The sequence below is a fragment of the Zootoca vivipara genome, chromosome Z1 (genome assembly GCF_965207765.1).
Source record: "Zootoca vivipara chromosome Z1, rZooViv2.hap1.1, whole genome shotgun sequence".
NCBI classification, from domain to species: domain Eukaryota; kingdom Metazoa; phylum Chordata; class Lepidosauria; order Squamata; family Lacertidae; genus Zootoca; species Zootoca vivipara.
The window spans coordinates 65,189,404-65,210,650 of record NC_142583.1 but is presented as its reverse complement, the minus strand read 5'-3'; the positions used below and the strand labels follow the sequence as shown (position 1 = coordinate 65,210,650).

The window sequence follows — 21,247 nt, the reverse complement described above, 5'->3', positions numbered from 1 at the left end:
TGTTTGACATTTTATTATGTTTTTATATTTGCTGGAAGCCACCCGGAGGGGCTTGGGAAACCCAGTCAGATAGGCAGGGTGGGTGGGTAAACAAACAAACAAACAAACAAAACAAACAAATGAATGCAGCTCCTGATCTGAAAATTGCCCCCTTACTCCCTGTTACAAAATAAAACCATGTGAAATGACATGTTCTGAAGAGCACAAGCTGTGTTTATTCAGACGTAACAAAACAGTGACCCGGGACTAGCATAATCTGAGAAATCGGAGGGCTTCAATCTTGACGTTTCCTTCCACCGCAATGTACTTGATGTTCTTCATGTCCAGCCATTTAGGGAAGATTGTGTTGGGGTTGTCAGCCAGCTGCACCAGGATCTCATAAGGGGAAAAAGTGCAGGAAAACTGCAAGAAATAAAAGGAATCATCATGACCAGCGGGGGGATACCGCACACTTTAAAAACAAAACGCACGTCCCGGGCAGCATTTGAAAGCTTTTAAAGGAATGGTTCCAGGCTGCTCTGACGCCAAGTGTTGCAGCCTATGGCACATCAGAATTGCCTTGCACCTCCATTTTCACTCTTATCTACAGAGAGTTCAATAAATGCCATTCATCCAGGTTAACTTGTTGGTATGGGTTGATTTTCTGCTAGTGATGCATTACTTGTTTGTGCCAGAAGCTACGCATTAGATATTAGGGACCCAAATTCTGAGGAAGTCCTCCCCCCCCCAACAGAGATTAGATTTACAAGCTAGATTTCCATAGGCAACAACAAGTTGGTTTTTAACACACAGTTTAAAAAATCCACACAAGTACTGCTCACAGGGGCGTCGCAATGGGGGGCGATGGGGGCAGTACGCCCCGGGTTCCACTTGGCACCCCCACCCCTGCGGCTCCCAAGCCGAGCCTCCAGCCTCCCGGTAAAAAGTCTGTGCCAAGCGGACTTTTAACCGGGAGGCTGGAGGCTCGGCTTGGGGGTCGTGGGGGTGGGGGGGCAAGTGGCCCCTCCCCCGCACCACGTGAATTGGAGTCGCATGGGGGCGGCGATACCCCGCTAAGTAACACGCATGCGCAGAAGGATGCTGCGCATGAGTGTTACGTAGCGGGGTATTGCCGCCCCGCCGCGCCTCCAAAGCCGCGCGCCTCCAGCTACAAAACTCCAGGTACAAAACCTGCGCGGCTTTGGAGGTGCAGGGGGGCAGTGATACCCCGCCATGTAACAACGCATGCATCGTTACGTAGCGACGACGCCCCCCCCGTGCATGGCAATTTGCCGCCCCAGGTGTCGCGGCGCCTTGCTATGCCCCTGACTGCTCACCCATGCCAGGCCCCCAAACGTTGTTCTGCACACATAAACTGAACCCTGCCATGTTACAAGGAAGTACCCCCCTGTTCACAGGGGAACCTGGAGTTCACCAGATGATGTTGGACTATTGGTTTCGTTGTGTCTGACTACCGGTCATGCTAGCTGGGGCTTATGGGAGTTGGGAGTGCCATTTCATCTGGAGGGTTGCAGGTTCAGCACCCCCAAAATACTCCCTCCACAGGGGAAACCCCACAGAAGCCACACACTTGCCTGCTCCATTCACACACACCCTTTGATATCGCTGATCTAGTGCAGTTCCGGGGGCCACAATTTAAGGAGGATGTTGACAAAAGCTGGGATGTGTGCAGAGGGGGGCAACCAAGATGATCAAGGGTCATGAAATCAAGCCTTATGAGGAATGGCTGAAGGAGCTGGGTATGTTTAGCATGGGAAAGAGGAGACTGAGAGGAGATAGGGTAGCCATCTTCAAATATCAAAAGGGCTGTCATGTAGAGGATGGAGCAAGCTTGTGTTCTCCTGCTCTGGAGGGAAGGTTATGGCAGTGTTTCTCAACCTTTTTTGGGCCACAGCACACTTGTTCCGTGAAAAAAATCACGAGGCACACCCCCATTTAAAAAGTTAAAGAATTTAACTCTGTGCCGCCCTATATTGACTATATAATTATGACTGTAAGAAACACTTGCCAATTGCTGTGTTGGTTGCAATCTCCTGTAATAAGGCTTCACAAGCCATCCGGTGGGTCAGCGTTGTGCATTGGCGGCCGCCAGGCTCGTTTGCACTGAGCTTTGGGAAAGAGGAGGAGAAATATTGCTTTCCGGCGGGTCAGTGTTTCCTATTGGCAGCCGCCAGGCACGTGACAATGCAAATCGCCCTTCTCGTCGCCGCACGTCGCGGCACACCAGCCAGCGTCTCGCGGCACACTAGTGTGCTGCGGAACAGCGGTTGAGAAACGCTGGGTTATGGACTCTCCTTCCTTGGAGGTTCTTATGCAGAGGTTGGGTGGCCATCTGCCATGGAGGTTTTAGCTAAGATTCCTGAATTGCAAGGGGTTGGACTAGATGACCCTTGGGCCCCTTCCAACTCTAAGTTTCTATGATACCTCTACAGCCAAGTGCTCACCTTAAGTTTGCGACTTTGATTAAAAGGGAAGTCTGTTATCCTCTCTTCTTTCTCCCACACCCCATCTCGTTTGGACATGCAGATAATGGTGCTTGTGTCTTTGTGGTTGTCAAAGCGCGAGTTGAAGCGAAGGACGAGATTGTCAGAGTCTTCACCCAGATTCACGCAAAACCTTTAAGAGGATGACCAATTGGGGGGGGGGGACATGAACTCAGGATGAAAGGTTTACTGGTTACTGCATTGCAGGGGGGTGGACTAGAATGACTAAGGTCCCTTCCAACTCTAAGATTCTATGTTAATCTATGATGACTTCAGTAGTATTAACCAGCCATTCATTCAATTTACATCCTGCCGTTCCTCTTGAAGCGTACCAGTAGCAGCAGCATCTATGCTGCCCCCTATACAAGCAGAAATAAGCTCCCGGTGGCACAGGGCATCAGTGCAATTGGCTGTTAATCAGAATCTTGGTGGTTCAAGCCCACCCAGGGGCAACAGTGGGCAGGATTCCTGAATTGCAGGGGGTTGAGCTAGGTGACCCTCAGGGTTCCTTCCAACTCTACAATTTTTGGATTCGAACTCAGGACTGAAGGGCCACATTCACACCATACGTTTAGAAACAGCAAGAGCTGGAACAAACCGCCTCGGAGGGCATGGGCCATAGAGCTAACTTAACAGTAGAAATTGTAGAAAGATTTTGACAGGTTTTTCTGAACACCTGGGGTCAAAAGAAAGTCATTTAAAAGAACAGTTGTTGAGGCATTTCATTCGAAATCTTCTAGACAGAGCCAGACAGAGGATGATGACATGTGGGGGCCCTGCCCCCCCCACAAATCCTGACTACGCCCATGTTGGAAGATGGCCTCTGAAAAGGAGCCACTGCTTAAAAAGTTCGTCAATAATAATAATAATAATAATAATAATAATTTATTATTTATACCCCGCCCATCTGGCCGGGTTGCCCCAGCCACTCTGGGCAGCTTCCAACAAAATATTAAAATACAGAAATCCATCAAACATTAAAAGCTTCCCTAAACAGGGCTGCCTTAAGATGCCTTCTAAAGGTCTGGTAATTACTATTCTCTTTGACCTCTGGTGGGAGGGCATTCCACAGGGTGGGTGCCACTACCGAGAAGGCCCTCTGCCTGGTTCCCTGTAACTTAGTTTCTCGTAGCGAGGGAACTGCCAGAAGGCCCTCGGCGCTGGACCTCAGTGTCCGGGCAGAGCGATGGAGGTGGAGATGCTCCTTCAGGTATTCTGGACCGAGGCCGTTTAGGGCTTTAAAGGTCAGCACCAACACTTTGAATTGTGCTCAGAAACGTACTGGGAGCCAATGTAGGTCTTTCAGGACCGGTGTTTTGTGGTCTTGGCGGCCACTCCCAGTCACCAGTCTAGCTGCCGCATTCTGGATTAGTTGTAGTTTCCGGGTCACCTTTAAAGGTAGCCCCCACCTAGAGCGCATTACAGTAGTCCAAGCAAGAGATAACTAGAGCATGCACCACTCTGGTGAGACAGTCCACAGGCAGGTAGGGTCTCAGCCTGCGTACCAGATGGAGCTGATAGACAGCTGCCCTGGACACAGAATTGACCTGCGCCTCCATGGACAGTTGTGAGTCCAAAATGACTCCCAGGCTGCGCACCTGGCCCTTCAGGGGCACAGTTACCCCATTCAGGACCAGGGAGTCCTCCACACCTGCCCGCCTCCTGTCCCCCACAAACAGTACTTCTGTCTTGTCAGGATTCAATCTCAATCTCAATGCTCAATGCTCTAGGTGGGAATACTCTTCTCAGGCTTAAAATGCAGCTAGGTCATTCTGTTTCTGAATTTGGATCCAAGATGGTTCATGGGAAAACACATCCAAACAAGAGGAATGACAGGATAGAGACAGATGCTGCCGATTCTTTATTCCTTACCCACCTTTCACCCTAAGGGCAGATGGCAGCATTAAGAACACAACCTTAAATGTTCTATTCATAGAATATATAGAAATGGGAAGACTGACAAACAGAAGAAGAGAATGGGGGTGGGGAGTATTTGAAGATTGGAAATATTTTATAGATTATTTGGAAATGTATCTGTAAACCCATCAAAAAGTTAACAGCAACAAAATCCATTCAGCAGTAAGAGATATTGAGATATAAAGTTGAGAAAGAATAAGATAGAGGGGGGAAATTAGAATATGCGGTGGAACAAGAAAGTAACAAATTGAAGAATGGAAGGGGTGGAAGCAGAGTATTAATTGTGGTTTGTTTTTGCTTTTAAAAAGTGAAGTATTGTTATTGTTTCATGCGCAAAAATGAAAACGATAAATTGGGGGGGAGGAGAGGGAAATAAGAACAGAGTGCTATAGAAATGGATGGATGGATGAATAGATACAGATTGTGGCTAACACAAGTGTAAATGCTATTTCCCAAATCAGCAGTGGGAGCACATTGGATGTGGAGTAAATGGGGGAGCTTGTGCAGCCTTACTCGTTGGGATACGGCAAGGTCTTCCCTCTCACTTGAATGGTGTCTCCGTGGTCAAGTTCAAATTCAGTGACAGTCAATTTCTGCAGAAAGGGAAATTAGACACACATTGAGCTGCAGTGGTGGCATGGTGGGATTCAGCAAAGAAAGGGGAATTGGGGAGGGGGTTTCGATTCTCTTACGGTCCTCAGATTGGAGCAAGACTCATCCCGCCGTGCATCAGGGTTCAGACACGAATCCTACAATACAGAAGGAAAGTAAGCAGCTGGCTATGAGTCCATAAACGAGAAGCACATGCATAACATACAAGAAAGAAGATTCCACCTAAACATTAGGAAGAACTTCCTGACAGTAAGAGCTGTTCAGCAGTGGAATTTGCTGCCAAGGAGTGTGGTGGAGTCTCCTTCTTTGGAGGTCTTTAAGCAGAGGCTTGACAGGCATATGTCAAGAATGCTTTGATGGTGTTTCCTGCTTGGCAGGGGATTGGACTGGATGGCCCTTGTGGTCTCTTCCAACTCTATGATTCTATGATTCTATGATCTCATTTGTTAGAGCAGGGGGAGGAAAGCTTTTCAGGAACTGACTCAGGAGTTCTTAGCTGCTTAGGATCAGAAGCCTGAACTCCACTGCACCTCCAAAGTTTTCCTCCCTCTGCCCCCCATTTTATTCCTTATTCATTTAAAAAGACAGCATTGGTTCGAAGAACTCTGTCACTGGGCAACGTAAAAATACTGTGAATAAATTCACTCAAATATGCATTCTGCCAAACCCACATTTTCTGTGACGTCCTTACTTCAAACCAATCCCCTTTGAGCACACTGTTATAAGAATTTTAAGGTCTCAAATATAGAATGAATATTCATAAATGCACACATATCTAAATATATGAATCATGTGTCTGAAATACTATGGGAGAGCAATCCTGAAGTCATTTTGACTCTCCCAATGACCTCAAATATTCCTCTGCTGTAAGGGAGGCAAATGGGGAAAGCCTTCCTATTGTCTTTTTGCTTGCAAATCCTGTCTTAAGCAAGTAAATGATGTGTTTTCTAAAGATAAAAAAGTAGGTTTTGAAGGGAAAAGGTCTAAATTTCAGACAGAATTGTTGGAAGGCAGAGTGAAATTGTTGTCAAAAATGTATAATTTTTTGTTAGAATGGTATACTAAAGATGAAATGACTAAGGAGGTGATGATAAAATGGGCAAAAGATTTTGGGCATAATATTGAATATGATGCGTGGTTGAAACTTTGGAATGAAACAATGAAATTTACTGCATGCACCGCCTTGAAAGAAAATGTTATGAAAATGATGTATAGATGGTATTTAACACCAGTAAAATTAGCTAAGATGTATAGGACAAGTAGTAAAGTATGCTGGAAATGTAAAGCAAAAGATGGACAATTTTATCATATATGGTGGACATGCAAGACAGTAAAAAGATTTTGGGAAAATTTGTATAACGAGTTGAAAAAGATATTTAAGTATACTTTCACCAAAAAAAACTGAAGCGTTCTTATTGGGACTAATGGGCGATGAGATTGCTAAGGGGGATCAGAGACTATTTATGTATGCCACAACCGCGGTGAGAACTTTCCAAAAGTGGAAAACGCAGGATGTACCAACTATTGGGGAGTGGCAGACAAAAATGATGGACTATGCTGAACTGGCAAAGTTGACCTGTGGGATCCGAAACCAGGGAGAGACAAAGTTCCAGAGAGAATGGAGTAAATTCATTGACTGTATGGAGAAAAACTGTACAACTTTAAAGACACTTGCAGTACTGAAATAAATCCTACGAAATTGGACTGAGTTTGCAAAAAAAAAAAAAAAAACCTGCGAGATTAGAGTGAAATAACAAAGCCATATGAAGGGAGGGAGGGAAGTTACAGCTCGGCAGAGTGAAAGGAGATTAGATGAGGAATATATGATGTAATCAATGAGTTTTATTTTTGTGTATGTGTGTTTTATGTTTTGTCTAATTTGAAAATTGAATAAAAATTACTTAAGAAACAAAAAACAAATCCTGTCTTAAGGCCACATTTGTGTATTGAATAGGGTGAGCCTGTGACCTGGATTCAGGTACAAAAGTATTTACCATCACAAAAGAATGGCCAGGCTGCCCACGTAGAGCAATCAGTGACCATTATCAGGTATCCTGGCAGACAGGATTTCTGCTATAGACCGCCTCCTAAGCTGTAGACCACCTCCTTGTGTGATGTATGTACCGTATGACGTTTTAGTGGCATGGTCTTGGGCTAAAGTGTGGGCAATTTTAAAAAGTCTATATTAGGGTTTGTGAACCATTGTTCAGGGTTCTCCTCCCTCCTGCATGTGATGAGTGGGGACCCTGTTGCAACAGTTCCTTTAATAAAGATCAGGCTTACTAGCTCGCTTTGCTTCTCAATATTCTCTGGTTGGCCTCTGTTATTTTCTCCCTACCAATAGGGAACCCACCTAAGGACTCTATATGGGCTCCGGAATACCCCATAAGGGAAAGGGAGCAGTTTTTCTTATAATACAAAACTACATTTATGCACCCACTTCCCATTAAATTACACTGTACTTGCCTTTCCCATGGGCAGATTTTTGGATTGCAAGCTGCTAGGGACAGAGACCAGTCTTTTTTTAAGCTCCAGAAAGCTTTGTGTGTATTGATGGTATTGCATTAACAGGACTCACACACACACACCCCGACAAAGCACAAACAACATTTAGCAAGGAACTAGAAGCAAGATACAAAAGGACTAACAACACTTGTCATCTAGGAAACATGCCAACTCTTCTCCTGCAATAACAAGCTACCTATTAACCCTTTCAGTTTTCTAGAACTGCTCAGTCCCAGCAGCTTATACTGCAGCCTCCGTGTGAACAATCTCCTATGCTAACAACCAGAGAACCGCTGAAACTCACACAATCCATGGGATACTCTTGCAGGAGTCCGACCAACAAGTAAGCAACTTTCTCTTCTGCCTCAGTTCTGCAGTTCTAGCAGAACAAGCCCCAGCTGCTTTAAATAGCTGGGGAAACAGCATCACCTGACAAAAAGGGTCTGCTGTGAGTGGGTGGTCTGTTCAGGTACCCAGAAATGCAAGGCAGAGAAAATCTGGGTTGATTAGCAAAAATCACTGATATGTTTAAACAGCTGTTGCTAGTTTGCTTTGCCGGCCCTCACCAACCTTTTGCTTTCCAGGTGTTTCGGACTACAGCTCCCATCAGCCTGAGCCCTCACCTGTGCTAGATGGGCTGATGGGATCTGTAGTCCAAAACACCTGGAAAGCACAAGGTTGGCAAAGCCCGCTTTATGCAATTGATTATCAGCAGCTTCCCAGCTGGCACTCATTGGAACATTTGCCCATTCTATTTTTTTACTTTGATCTGGGTTTTGAGTGCCAGCAGACCAAAAAAGGCAGGTCAGCAAACAACTGCGCCAAGGAAATAAATGGTCTTCAGTGGAATAAGGTGATTGGTTCATGGACGAGTGAGGATTTGTACCAGGTCTTGCCTGTTGTAGTCTGGAATGGCTCTAACCACTACACCACACTGGCTTCCTACCAGCTGCTGTTACTATAGAACTGAGTACTTGCTAGTCTAGGCCAATGCAGAAGTGTCCCTTCCCACATCTTCTGGAATCTGGAGAAGCCTCAGCTGTGGACACAGCAAATGTCAGAGGGGTAGCCATGCTAATTTGCTGCAACAAAGGGAGAGAGTCACTTAACAGGCCCTGTCAGCCAGTGGCATAGCGTAGGTTGCCAGCACCCGGGGCTGTGCAGAGGGCAGAGTACACATGCACATTCAACTTCAACTGCCTAACGGCATCTGCGTCGCCCAGGAGATCGTAGATAAGCAAAGAATAGTTTTTCCGTTGTCTTGAGAGGTCACTTCCTGGTTCGCATGGAGAAGCCATTTTAAAGAGAGTCCAGCAACGGAAGCATGCAGCTGTATTGAGGCAGGGGTGTTAAAATTTTGCACCCGGGGCAGCTGTCCCTATGGCCCCCACCCACTCTATGCCACTGTCTTCAGTGGCTGTGCAAAAGGACTTTCACCACCACTATGTACCACCCAAATTGGCTCGGTGAGAGTCAGGAGAACCCCCAAAAGAGTGTGATGGAGAAGGAAGGGATTGTTCCATCTGACAAGCTGTAAAGTTTGTGCAGATGAAGCATTTGTCAGAGTGACATGCTGAATTCCACCCAAAGTATCTTGTGACTAGGGAGAATTTTGATCGAGTTCACATTTAAAGGTTAACCCACCCATCCAGTTCCCAATTTCCAAAGCAGTAAAAAGTGTGTCTCTTTTAAAAAAATAAAAAATCTCATATTACAGAATGTTGTTGTTTAGTCGTTTAGTCGTGTCCGACTCTTCGTGACCCCATGGGCCATAGCACGCCAGGCACTCCTGTCTTCCACTGCCTCCCACAGTTTGGTCAAACTCATGTTCGTAGCTTCGAGAACACTGTCCAACCATCTTGTCTTCTGATGTCCCCTTCTCCTAGTGCCCTCAATCTTTCCCAACATCAGGGTCTTTTCCAAGGATTCTTCTCTTCTCAATATTACAGAATAAACAGTATTAAAATGGATAGCTCAGTTGGTTAGAGCATGGTGCTGATAATGCCAAGGTTGCAGGTTCGATCCCTGTATGGGGCAGCTTCATATTCTTGCTTTGTGTGGGGGTTGGACTAAATGACCCTCAGAGTCCTTTCCAGTTCTACAGTTCTATGATTCTATGAAAATAAAAAAAACCATCTACCCTTTCCAAGACATGAGGTCAGATTCTTACATCCTTTAGTTATATTTAATAATAATTTTAATAATAATTTTATTATTTATACCACACCCATCTGGCTGGGTTTCCCCACTCTGGGCGGCTTCCATTTGTGAGACAATTCCAGTTACCACATGCAAACATAGCAACCCAAACATTTTGTAATTAGTGGAGGAGGTCCCACTAATTTTTCCGTACATGATAAAAGTACACCAACCCACAAACTGTCTCTTTGACCAAGGAAAATATTGTGGTCTAAGGTTTCACTATAAAAATATCACCAGGGTTTGGTTTCGGTTTTGAGAAATAATTTGGAGTTGTAGCCAACATTAGTCCTACTCTGAGGTATTAATAGACTTGGTAAACTTAAGCCCATTAATTTCACTGGGTCTTCTCTGAGTAGAACCTAGTTGCACACAATCCTTTACCGGTGTCCAACGCAAGAGGTAGCAAAAAGGTGAACCCACTGGTCTTGCATCAGTGCGATTTACATCTTCAATCCACAGTTGAACATCTGTTGCAGCAGGTGTTGCAAATTGTGGAGTTGCCAAATTTCGCACTCCGGTTCTGCAGCTGTGCCTTTAACAGTAGCTTTTACATGCAGCAATTGGCAGGTGAGAATTGCTAAGCTCCCTGCTGTGAAAAGCTCATACAGTCCAGAGGTGCTATTAAAGGCACATTCTGATGGTTTCCTAAAAATAGAGCCATCTGAAGGTTGTTCAATGCCTGGGTGGGTTGCAGGGATGTTGGGGAGAGAGAAGTGAGAAGAGAAATGAGAGGGAGTGAGTGAGTGAAACAGAGAGTTTAGTAGAAATGATAGCTAAAGTAGAGTGTGTGCTAAAAAGAGGAAACAGGAGTGGGTTGGCAGGAACTGGGCTTTGCCCGCATTGGCAGAGTGCGAATAAAGGCCACATTTTCCACTGAGAAAGGAAGCAATATTTCTGTCTGGGCTGCACCACCTCAGCTTGGTCAGATGACAGAATTCACCTGCATACAAAAGATTCCCTCTGCAGACTCAGAAGAGGACAGGATTTCTGTGCCTTTAATTGCCCTGCTCTCTTTTGAGTCTGGAAACCTTAAAGAGAAACCAGCAGATGCTTTATTTAATTTCCAAGCAAAGGGTCTGCTGGTTTCTCTTTAAGGTTTCCAGACTCAAAAGAGAGCAGGGCAATTAAAGGCACAGAAGTCCTGTCCTCTATTGAGTCTGGCAACCCTATTGAAGACTAACGTGTTGCAATGATGGCCAAGCTACAACCTCTCTCATTGCCTGCTGGCATGTTAAGTCTCTTGGCTGGGAGGGATTTTAAAAATAATAACAAACAGAGAAGCCTGAAGTAATTACTGTACTACCTGCGGTCTGAAGTGGTGCAGCCTAGATTTATGGCCTTGTGGAAAACTAAACCTAAGATGCACATACAAAAAAGGAATGCAAAACAATTAGTTGGGTAGCCATAAGACCTTTTACTTCCTGAGGCAATTGTGAGCGCATACCGGTACTTGCACAGGGATAATCGGTAGTTCATGCAATCAATGTTAACCTCATGACTAGGTCTGCAAGGAAGGATTTTGTATTGTGCTTTATCACTAGTTTTATCCTGTGTATTTTTATATATTCTTGTTCCTGGCTTATATATTTTATATTAAGTTTAGAAATTCATTTAATAAATGAATTAAAACACAGACCCCTACAGCTTACACCTAGTTGTCTCTCTCTGAACTCTAACAATGCCTCTTGGTTGTCTGGATGAGGACCAGGGGGAGGTCTGTGAACGCACCTAGAAACTACCGTACTGTTCAAAAGCAAGATTTATATTTGTTTCTCTGCCCACTTTTGCCCTGACTCCACCCACTATGGACATGTAGCCCTCACAAAGTTGCCTCATCCCACAGGGAATGCATAGCTGCCAAGTCTCCCGTTTCCCCCGGGAAACCCCCGTTTTTACTTACCTTTTCCCGGTGGTCCCCTGTATCACTTCGTCTCCCGTTTTTCTCTGTTATTTTCTCCTGCCAGCGGCCATTTTTTTCCTTTCCGATTTGCCCTTCTATGGGCACAAAAAATGGCCGCTGCCGGCTCCAAAAGTCGCATCTACGACTTCTGGTGTCGGCGGCGGCCATTTTGGTGCCCATAGATGGGTGGGGCGACACCGGAAGTTGCGTCGACGCACTTCCAGTCATGCGAAGAAGCTACTTTTGAAGCCGGCGGTGGCCATTTTTGGTGCCAATAGAAGGGCAAAGTGACACCGGAAGTTACGTCGACGCAACTTCCGTTGTCACACAGCTGCCGGTCCCGGATTCTGCAGTCCGGGACTTGGAAGGTAAGGGAATGCAATGTTCGGACTGAAAAAGTGCCACCCGCCACCTGATATAAAATAAAACCATGTTACACTGCCCATTTCAAATAGCCAAGTTGAATTTATTCGGACATGTTACAGGACTGCAGGAAATCAAGAGCCGAAGAATTTGAGGCCTCTGATTCTGAAGCCTCCTTCCACCGCTATGTATTCAAGGACCCTCAGGCCCAGCCGGTTGGGAAAGGAGATCTCGTGGTCGTCATCCAGGAGCACCTTGATCTCAGAATTAAGGAATGTGAAGGAAAGCTGCAAGGAGCAGAGAGGGAGCCATCAACACAGGACACTGAACAGTTTTTTAAATGACCTGGCAACATTTTAACTTCTTAAATTGGAACCATCTCCTTCGGGAGGTGGTGGACTCTCCTTCCTTGGAGGTTTTTAAGCAGAGGTTGGACGGCCATCTGTCATGCATGCTTTAAGTTAATGCATACAGACTGCGCATGTGCAGCATCCGGGGTGCCGCCCCCGTTACCAGCTGGGCTAGGTACACCCCTGTCTTGGGGTCCCTTTCAACTCTACAATTCTACGATTCTAAGGGAATGGCAGACACTGTTGTCAACAGTGCAAGCTAGTGTGGTGTAGTGGTTAAAAGCGGTAGACTTGTAATCTGGGGAACCGGGTTCGCGTCCCTGCTCCTCCACATGCAGCTGCTGGGTGACCTTGGGCTAGGCACACTTCTCTGAAGTCTCTCAGCCAGGTGTCTGTTGTGGGGGAGGAGGGGAAAGGAGATGGTTAGCCGCTTTGAGACTCCTTCGGGTAGTGATAAAGCGGGATATCAAATCCAAACTCTTCTTCTTCTCTTCTTCTTCTTCTTCTTCTTCTTCTTCTTCTTCTTCTTCTTCTTCTTCTTCTTCTTCTTCTTCTTCTTCTTCTTCTTCTTCTTCTTCTAGCCATTCTGGGTTTCACTTTCCTGACAACAGCACCAAAGGCTGCTTTGACCCCCAAGGCCTTTCCACTGCTGATGAGTCTGTAGTACATCAAAGCCCAAGGACCAGAAGAGCAGCATTTTTATGCCTATCCGCATACCGTAGAGCCACTCATACCAAAAGTGTGTCCACCTGACTTGCAATATGTGTGTGTGTGTGTGTGTGTGTGTGTGTGTGTAAGTGCATAAGCATTGTAATAAAAAACACATGGAATTCATAAACATCCACAAAACAAAGGCAACGATCATTTCATTTGTGTGCCCTTGTAATTAAAAACGGGACACAATTGTTGTTCAGACAGGCCAGGTCCCCCAACACTGGCATTCCAGTTGTTCTGCACATATAAAAGGAACCCTCCTATGAAACATGGAGGCGTCCCACTTTCCCATGTGCCAGGGAAAGTAAACTTGTCCCCCCTCCAGATGTTGTTGGCCTGTTGGTTCCATCATGCCTCACCATCAGCCATGCTAGCCGAGGCTGATGGGATTATAATGTCATCTGGAAGGCTACAAATGCTTCTCCCTCGGAACAGGGAACTCCAGGAGAAGCTGCCTGCCTGCCTCCATTTGATCTACTGCTCAGACCTCACCTGAACTCTGCCGCCTTGCTGAAAAGGGAACTTGGAGATGCTCTCCTCCTCTTTCCCCCACACCCCATTTTCCTTGGAGTTGCACACAATGGTGTTCGGACACTTCTGGCGGTGAAAGCGCGGATTGAAGTAAAGAACGAGGTTATCAGGGTCTTGGCCCAGTTTCACAACAAATCTTGAAGAGGTTTGAAAGTTATGAAAGAAACAAGAATAACAAACGTGAGAGGCTTACTGGACTTCAGCTGCAACAACAACAGGGCCCCTCTCCTAGGGGTTCACATGCTTGCCATGCCGTAAGAATATTGAGAACATTCTTACATGCCACTTCAATCTCTGACGGGTGTGAGACTCCAGGGGTTTCAAGCGCTTACCAAGGGTTCGCGTTTCCTTCAGAATGAGGTGCAGCAGAGACTGAGGTTCACAGCATTAACACCCCCTTTGCTTCCCCCTTAGATGCAGCCTTGGATTCAAGCAGAAATCAGGCATGGCTCTGGCTTCCCTGGCTTCCCAGCTTCTAGCTTCTAGGTCACATAACTCAACTCTCTCTCCCAGTCTTTGTCTTTGTAACTACCAGTGAGTTGAGTGGGGGGGGGAGCACCCATTTGACCTCTGGCACTGAGCCACTTCCTTTGCTACCTGAATGACCCATACTTTGGGCCATTAGGAATAAGCAGGAATCTCGCCTGGCTAGTCTAGGAATTGTATCCATGCTGGATCCAAGAAGTGGAACGCCCTCCCATCAGATGTCAAAGAGAAAAACAGCTACCAGATTTTTAGAAGACATCTGAAGGCAGCCCTGTTTAGGGAGGCTTTTAATGTTTAATAGATTATTTTATTTCATTTCTCTGTTGGAAGCCACCCAGAGTGGCTGGGGTATAAATAATATATTATTATTATTATTATTATTAATTATTATTATTATTATTAGGGGACCCAGGCATATAGCCTAAAAAACCCACCTCAAATTCATATATTGTGCTGGATTTGGGCTTCATGAAAACACTTTAAAAATTAAAAATAAAGCAAGGTTGTAGTCCTCATGGTTGCAGAGATTCAGGAATTATCTACCTGGAGCTTGATATAGACCAATGATGTCTATATCAAGGATGGAGCCCAAGATCTGCATAATGTGTCTGCCAATCCCTGTGACTCTTAAATTACTTAACTCACAACAATATCCCACATTCCCCATTACGTAATTTACAACAGCCTTGTAAGGAAGGCCAACATCCCCCTGCTGAAGATGAGGGGGCTACGGGAAGGCAACTTGGTTCATGGGACCAAGTAAGATACTGTATGCAGGTTCTAGACAAGGATGCTATAGGAAAGGCATCTTCAAATGTTTTGAAGGGCTTGCCATACTGATGGAGCAAGTTTATTTTGTTGCTGGCTACTGCATTCCGTAACCTGGTACCCTCCAGATGTTTTGGAAACTCCCTTCGGCCCCAGCCAGCTGGTAGGAACAAAGCCAAGGAAGAGGATTTCACCTACACATTAGCACAGGGGGTGGGGCACCTGTTTAAGCCCAGTGGGGAGGTGCTTTGCATTCCTTTCTAGGTAACATGGCAGTCGCAAGCAGTGCCAGAGGCAGAAGAGGGTAGGCAAATACATTTTACTTTTGTACAATAGGGCATTTTCTCCATACACAGCCCTCTTGCAATCTCTCTCCTAATTTACTCTCCATTTTAAGGGTGTGGGCTGTAGTAGGAAATCAGGTAAAAAAAATGAGAGGATCTGTGTCCTACATCCTGCCTTGTTTAGAACATGATTCGCCCTTCCATGCCCTATTTTAATAAATCCGGTGCTTCGGCATTCAGCTTAAGATCTTGGTACAGGTTTTAATTGCTATGTCCTGGACGCATGACCTGGGCAGAGCTTGCCCGGCATACGCAAGAGATTCTCCGTTCTCAGAAACACGTTTAAGGGCTATGTACACAGTGTGCCTACACCCGAGTTCCCGGAGACATGTGATATTCCCCCCCTTCCCTACTCACTCTTTGGCATCTGGCAGGATCCTCCCTTTCACCTGGACCATGTCTCCATGCAGGGCTTGGAAATCAGTGGCAACCACTCCCTAGGGGAAGGGGAAACAAGAGACATTTTTTCAGCCGCAGTGTTGGCAGGATGAGATTCAGGAGGGGAAGGGGAAGGGAAATTAATGTGCTTACCGTTTTTGTCCTGGAAATAAGGTGAGCCCAGGGACCACTGAGCAGACTTGGCGGTTTCTGCAAAAGGAGGACAGAGGGAAGCCGTCGACAGAGACAGACACACAGACAGACAGACAGACAGACAGACAGACAGACAGACAGACAGACAGACAGAGACAGACAAGAGCACAGATAACATTGGTTAGTGCAGTGCTAGGGAACCTGTGCAGCAATTTCAACACTCAGGTTAATAGAATGAGCTGCTTCCAGGAACTCTGCTTTAGGGCAGCCTACAAATACAGTGGTGCCTCGCAAGACGAATTTAATTCGTTCCGCGAGTCAATTCGTTTTGCAAAAAAATCCGTCTTGCGAATCGCGGTTACCCATAGGAATGCATTGAAAGTTCTTTTTTTGCCCATAGGAACACATTAATTAAATTTCAATGCAATCCTATGGGACACCGTGATTCGCCAGACGAATTTTTCGCAAAACGAATTCGTCTTGCGAGTCACCATCAGATCGCAAGACGCATTCGTCTTGCAAAAAAATCGTCTTGCAGGGCATTCGTCTTGCGAGGTACCACCATACTGTAAGTGAACCATAGAATAGATGACTTAGCCACATTCACTCAAATACAGATGTTTTCAAGCCCTTCTCAGATCCCACATTTTCCTGCTAGGTCCTTTATTTATATAATTTCTATCTTGCCCCAGTGAGCAGCTGACCTCCTGCATTTTGCAGTAGCTGCTGCTTCTGGACCTACCTTAGAAGCAGTATAATGAAATTTGGAACATATTCACAAACATATGGTTATAAATAACCCTACATGTATTTGGATAACAACGACATTTATATGCCTGTATTCTAGAGAAGCACTTGTGGAATTGTAGTTGATTGCATACATAGTGATATAATACACCTTCTTTTTCTCTTTATGACTTTTTATTTTTACTTTATTTTGCTCAATTGAAATGCTCTCGATACAAAATTAAAATAAAAGAACCCAGAAGCAGCAAGAGAAACAGAGGCAAGAAGTCAGAGATACTGTATAAGAGTTAGCAGCTGAGATACAATCATGCTCCTCCCTAGAGAGAACAAGCCTCCTATTAACCCTTCTAATTTTCCAGCCTAGTTTTATTGCACTTGGTGGTATTACAGCTTCAATAGCAACTGCCTCCTATACTAACAACCACAAAAATGGACATACAAGACTCACGGACTGCATAATGATCTCTTCCAAGGGTGCAGCCAAAGAACCAAAACTTTATTTCTTCCAACCTCTGCGAATGAAGCCCCACTTAAATACCGGTAGCTGAGGCTTGTTTTCAAGGTCCTTTTAAACCGCATCACGTGATAAAAAGGGTTTGCAGTGAGTGGAGGGTCTGCTCCTCTCTCTAGCATTGCAAGGTGGAGAAAATCAGAGTCAATAGGCTAAACAGCTGGCCTGTTTCTGACGACTGGGAACCGGTGCCGGATTTACGTATAAGCTAAACAAGCTATAGCTTAGGGCCCCACTCTCTTTGGGGGGGGGGGGCAAACAATTTAAAGGGGGAAAAACTGGGTGTACATTTCCAAAATATAAGAAAAAAACAAATAAAATGGCTTTAGATACCTATTAGGTCCAGTGATTGCCGAAGAAGAAGAAGAAGAAGAAGAAGAAGAAGAAGAAGAAGAAGAAGAAGAAGAAGAAGAAGAAGAAGAAGAAGAAGAAGAAGAAGAATATAGCTTATATTCAACAGAAAAACCAGCAACAATTTGTTGTTGACATATAAAGCTGGACATATAAAGGGCTCCATTACCTTCAGTAGCTTAGGGCCTAAATCTGACCCTGACCCTAAATCTGACCCTGCTGGGAACACACCTGATAAGCTCAAACAACTGGTGCTGTTTCTTTACGCCAGCCTAGTACCTCCAGATCAGGCACCCCAAAACTTCGGCCCTCCAGATGTTTTGGACTACAATTCCCATCTTCCCTGACCACTGGTCCTGTTAGCTAGGGATCATGGGCAGGGCCGGTGCTAGGGCTTTTTGCACCCTAGGCAAAACACCTTTTGGCGCCCCCGGCACATGAGTCAGGACGCGTGCGTCGTGCGTCATGACGCATTGCTGACGCCCCTGCGTTCCCTCCATAGGCAGGAGGAGCGCAAGCCAAAAGAAGAGTGAGCGGTGGAGGTAGCAGCAGCGCCCATAGCTGAAGGCTCAAGGGCGTAGCCAGGATCAAAACTAGGGGGGGGGGCAAGCCATGATCATTTAGGGGCGGGGCCACAAAGTGGGAACGTGGGCGGGGCTACAGGGCCAGCTGGCCTGACGACATCGTGGTGGTGGCAGCGGCGGCAGCGGCCACCTTGTGCTTCTGGGGCTGGCAACGGCGGCGGCTACCCTGCTTGGCTGGAGAGGACGGGAGGGTCGGGCAGGCAAGAGGGGGTGACAGGGTGGGCGAGGGCAAGGCAAGGCACGGCCGCAGTCATGACGGCTCCAAGGCGTTGCTGCATATCAGCATAATATTTCAACCATGTTGTGGGTTCAAGCCCCACCTTAGGAAAAAATTCCTGCATTGCAGGGGGTTGGACTAGATGACCCTTGTGGTCCCTTCCGACTACAATTCTATGATTCTATTGATATATTGCCATAGCATATGCATCATTCTGCTTTCTTGAATTGTCCTACTCCTAGGCATAGCAGCCAACTCCTAGAGGCCTAGGTGCCTCCCCCCCCCCAATTACTAGTAAATACCGTATGTGAAAGAGTCATCCCCCCATGTTGATGGGCTTTCTATGTGGGGCTTATCTGCCCCCCCCCCATATTTTATTAAGAATGGAAGAGGGAGGGAAGGAAGGAAGAAATAGAGAGAGGGGTAACTCATATTTGTGGGTGCCTCTGGGTGACGCTGTGATGCTGGAACTCTGCAGCAAGAGGACGGGAGGGTCGGGCAGGCGAGAGGGGGTGGCAGGGCAGATGAGGGCGAGGGAAGGCACGGCCGCAGTCACGACAGCTCCGAGGCGTTGCTGCATATCAGCATAATATTTCAACCATGTTGTGGGTTCAAGCCCCACCTTAGGAAAAAATTCCTGCATTGCAGGGGGTTGGACTAGATGACCCTTGTGGTCCCTTCCGACAACAATTCTATGATTCCATTGATATATTACCATAGCATATGCATCATTCTGCTTTCTTGAATTGTCCTACTCCTAGGCATAGCAGCCAAATCCTAGAGGCCTAGGTGCCTCTCCCCCCCCCCAATTACTGGTAAATACCGTATTTGAAAGAGTCACCCCCCCCATTTTGATGGGCTTTCTATGTGGGGCTTATCTGCCCCCCCCAGTATTTTATTAAGGATGGAAGAGGGAGGGAAGGAAGGAATAATAGAGAGAGGGATACCTCATATTTGTGGGTGCCTCTGGGTGATGCTGTGAAGCTGGAACTCTGCAGCAAGAGGATGGGAGGGTCGGGCAGGGGAGAGGGGGTGGCAGGGCAGGCGAGGGCGAGGCAAGACAGGGCCGCAGTCTTGATGGCTCCGAGGCGTTGCTGCATATCAGCATAATATTTCAACCATGTTGTGGGTTCAAGCCCCACATTGGGGAAAAATTCCTGCATTGCAGGGGGTTGGACTAGATGACCCTTGTGGTCCCTTCCGACTACAATTCCATGATTCTATTGATATATTACCATAGCATATGCATGATTCTGCTTTCTTGAATTGTCCTAGGCATAGCAGCCAACTCCTAGAGGCCTAGGTGCCTTCCCCCCCAAAAAAGAAATTACTGGTAAATACTGTATTTTAAAGAGTCCTCCCCCCCCCCATTTTGATGGGCTTTCTATGTGGGGCTTATCTGCCCCCCCCCCCAGTATTTTATTGAGGATGGAAGAGGGAGGAAAGGAAGGAAGAAATAGAGAGAGGGATAACTCACATTTGTGGGTGCCTCTGGGTGACGCTGTGATGCTAGAACTCTGCAGCAAGAGGAAGATACCGGTACACCTGTACAGGAGCCTTGTAAGCAGCTTTCTCTCTGCTTGATTTACAGCAGGCACGTCCAACAGGTAGATTGTGATCTACCAGTAGATCACTGGATGTCTGTGGTAGATCACTGCTAGATCACTGGCACCCCTAAAAAAAGCTCACCCAAATTTTTCCTCCTCCCTAAAAAAAGCTGAACTATGACCTGAAGCCCTAAACAATAATGGGCCTGCCTCCCTCCTAAAAGAAGCTCAACAAGTTTGACCTAAACCCCCCAAAACAGGGCTTCCCTTCCTTAAAGAAACTCAACAGCTTTGACCTGAACCCCCCAAAAGGGGGTAGATCACTCCCAGTTTTTAACTCTGTGAGTAGATCAGAGTCTCTTGGGAGGTGGCCACCCCTGATTTACAGTATACAGATGCAGGAGGAGGGGCAGACTGGAACACCAATGCTTTTTATAAACATCACTGTGTCTATCAAAGGTCCAGCCCCCCCCCTTCTTATTCACTTCCTTTTAGCCTTGCAGGGCCACCTTAGTCAAATTGAATCCTCTGCACCCTCATTAAATCGCCAATAGAACTGTTAATGCGATCCCTGAATGCCCATTAACAACTCCCACTGAATAACAATAGGGTGAATAGGGTGGACCTTGCCTGAAGGGATATTCTGCTCCATTGTCTTAACTGCTTAAGTACTGGTAGCCACTTTGCTTTATTTATTTGATGTGTTTTTGTTACAGCTGTGTTCCCGCCCCCAGCAAGTGGAGAGCTGCTCTTGCTAAAGCAAAGCCCTTTCCACTTCAGTTTTTGGAGGGGCAAAGTATTGGTTATGGTCTGTAAAATACAATAATTTTTTGCTTCTAGGGGGGGCAGCTGCCCCCTCCTGCCCCCCCTGTCTACACCCATGTGAAGGCTTCAGCTACGGGCGCTGCCGCCACCACCACTCACTCGCTGCAGCACTCAGGAGCTCACAGCGTCCCTTCCATAGGTGGGAGGAGCGCGAGCGAGCGCTGTGGGAGGGCGGTGGTGGTGTGGGGGTTTTGCGGGGCAGGCTGCCCAACGCCCCCTCCATTTATGCACTCTAGGCGATTGCCTAGTTTGCCTAAATGGACGCACCGGCCTTGATCATGGGAGTTGTAGGCCAAAACATCTGGAGGGCCACAGTTTGGGATGCCTGCTCCAGATGTTTGAGAATACGGCTTCCATCAGCCTGAGACCTCACCTGTGCTCAGGTGAGGTTGATGGGAGTTGGATTCTGAAACCAATGGAGGGCACACTGTTGGCCAACAGCGCCTTATGCAATTTAAATCAACAGCCTCCTGGCTGGTAACCATTCAGACATTTGTTCATTCTCCCTCCCTGCCTTTGATCTGGATTTTGGATGCCACACAAGCAGAAAAGCAGGCCAGCCGACAACTGAGCCAATGATAGGAAAGAGCTGAGATGCCCATTGCTTTGATTGGTCTTCAGTGTGGAAGGGATGGAGCACGGGACTGCTTCGTGGCTGAGTGAGGATTTGAACCCAGGGCCCTCCTGTTCTAGCGCTGGCACTGTTGTGAGTTTGTGAGGGGCCAGATCCCCCCTAAATTCCTGGGTCTGATAAAAGCT

General features: G+C 46.6%; 2 protein-coding genes across 2 annotated transcripts; both read right to left on the bottom strand.

Moving 5' to 3' along the window:
* Positions 1-208: 208 nt before the first annotated feature.
* On the bottom strand, positions 209-7,871 carry LOC118083484 (16 kDa beta-galactoside-binding lectin-like). The gene is made up of 5 exons (XM_088661169.1): positions 7,822-7,871; positions 5,093-5,149; positions 4,914-4,993; positions 2,445-2,616; positions 209-402 (listed from the first exon to the last, which is right to left on the bottom strand). The coding sequence occupies exons 1-5, from the start codon at positions 7,828-7,830 to the stop codon at positions 247-249; spliced, it is 474 nt and encodes a 157-aa protein (XP_088517295.1). The 5' UTR covers positions 7,831-7,871; the 3' UTR covers positions 209-246.
* A 4,193-nt stretch (positions 7,872-12,064) lies between these two features.
* On the bottom strand, positions 12,065-17,015 carry LOC118083485 (16 kDa beta-galactoside-binding lectin-like). Its single transcript, XM_088661168.1, has 5 exons — positions 16,893-17,015; positions 15,707-15,763; positions 15,533-15,612; positions 13,539-13,713; positions 12,065-12,269 (listed from the first exon to the last, which is right to left on the bottom strand). The coding sequence occupies exons 1-5, from the start codon at positions 16,908-16,910 to the stop codon at positions 12,117-12,119; spliced, it is 483 nt and encodes a 160-aa protein (XP_088517294.1). The 5' UTR covers positions 16,911-17,015; the 3' UTR covers positions 12,065-12,116.
* Positions 17,016-21,247: the final 4,232 nt, after the last annotated feature.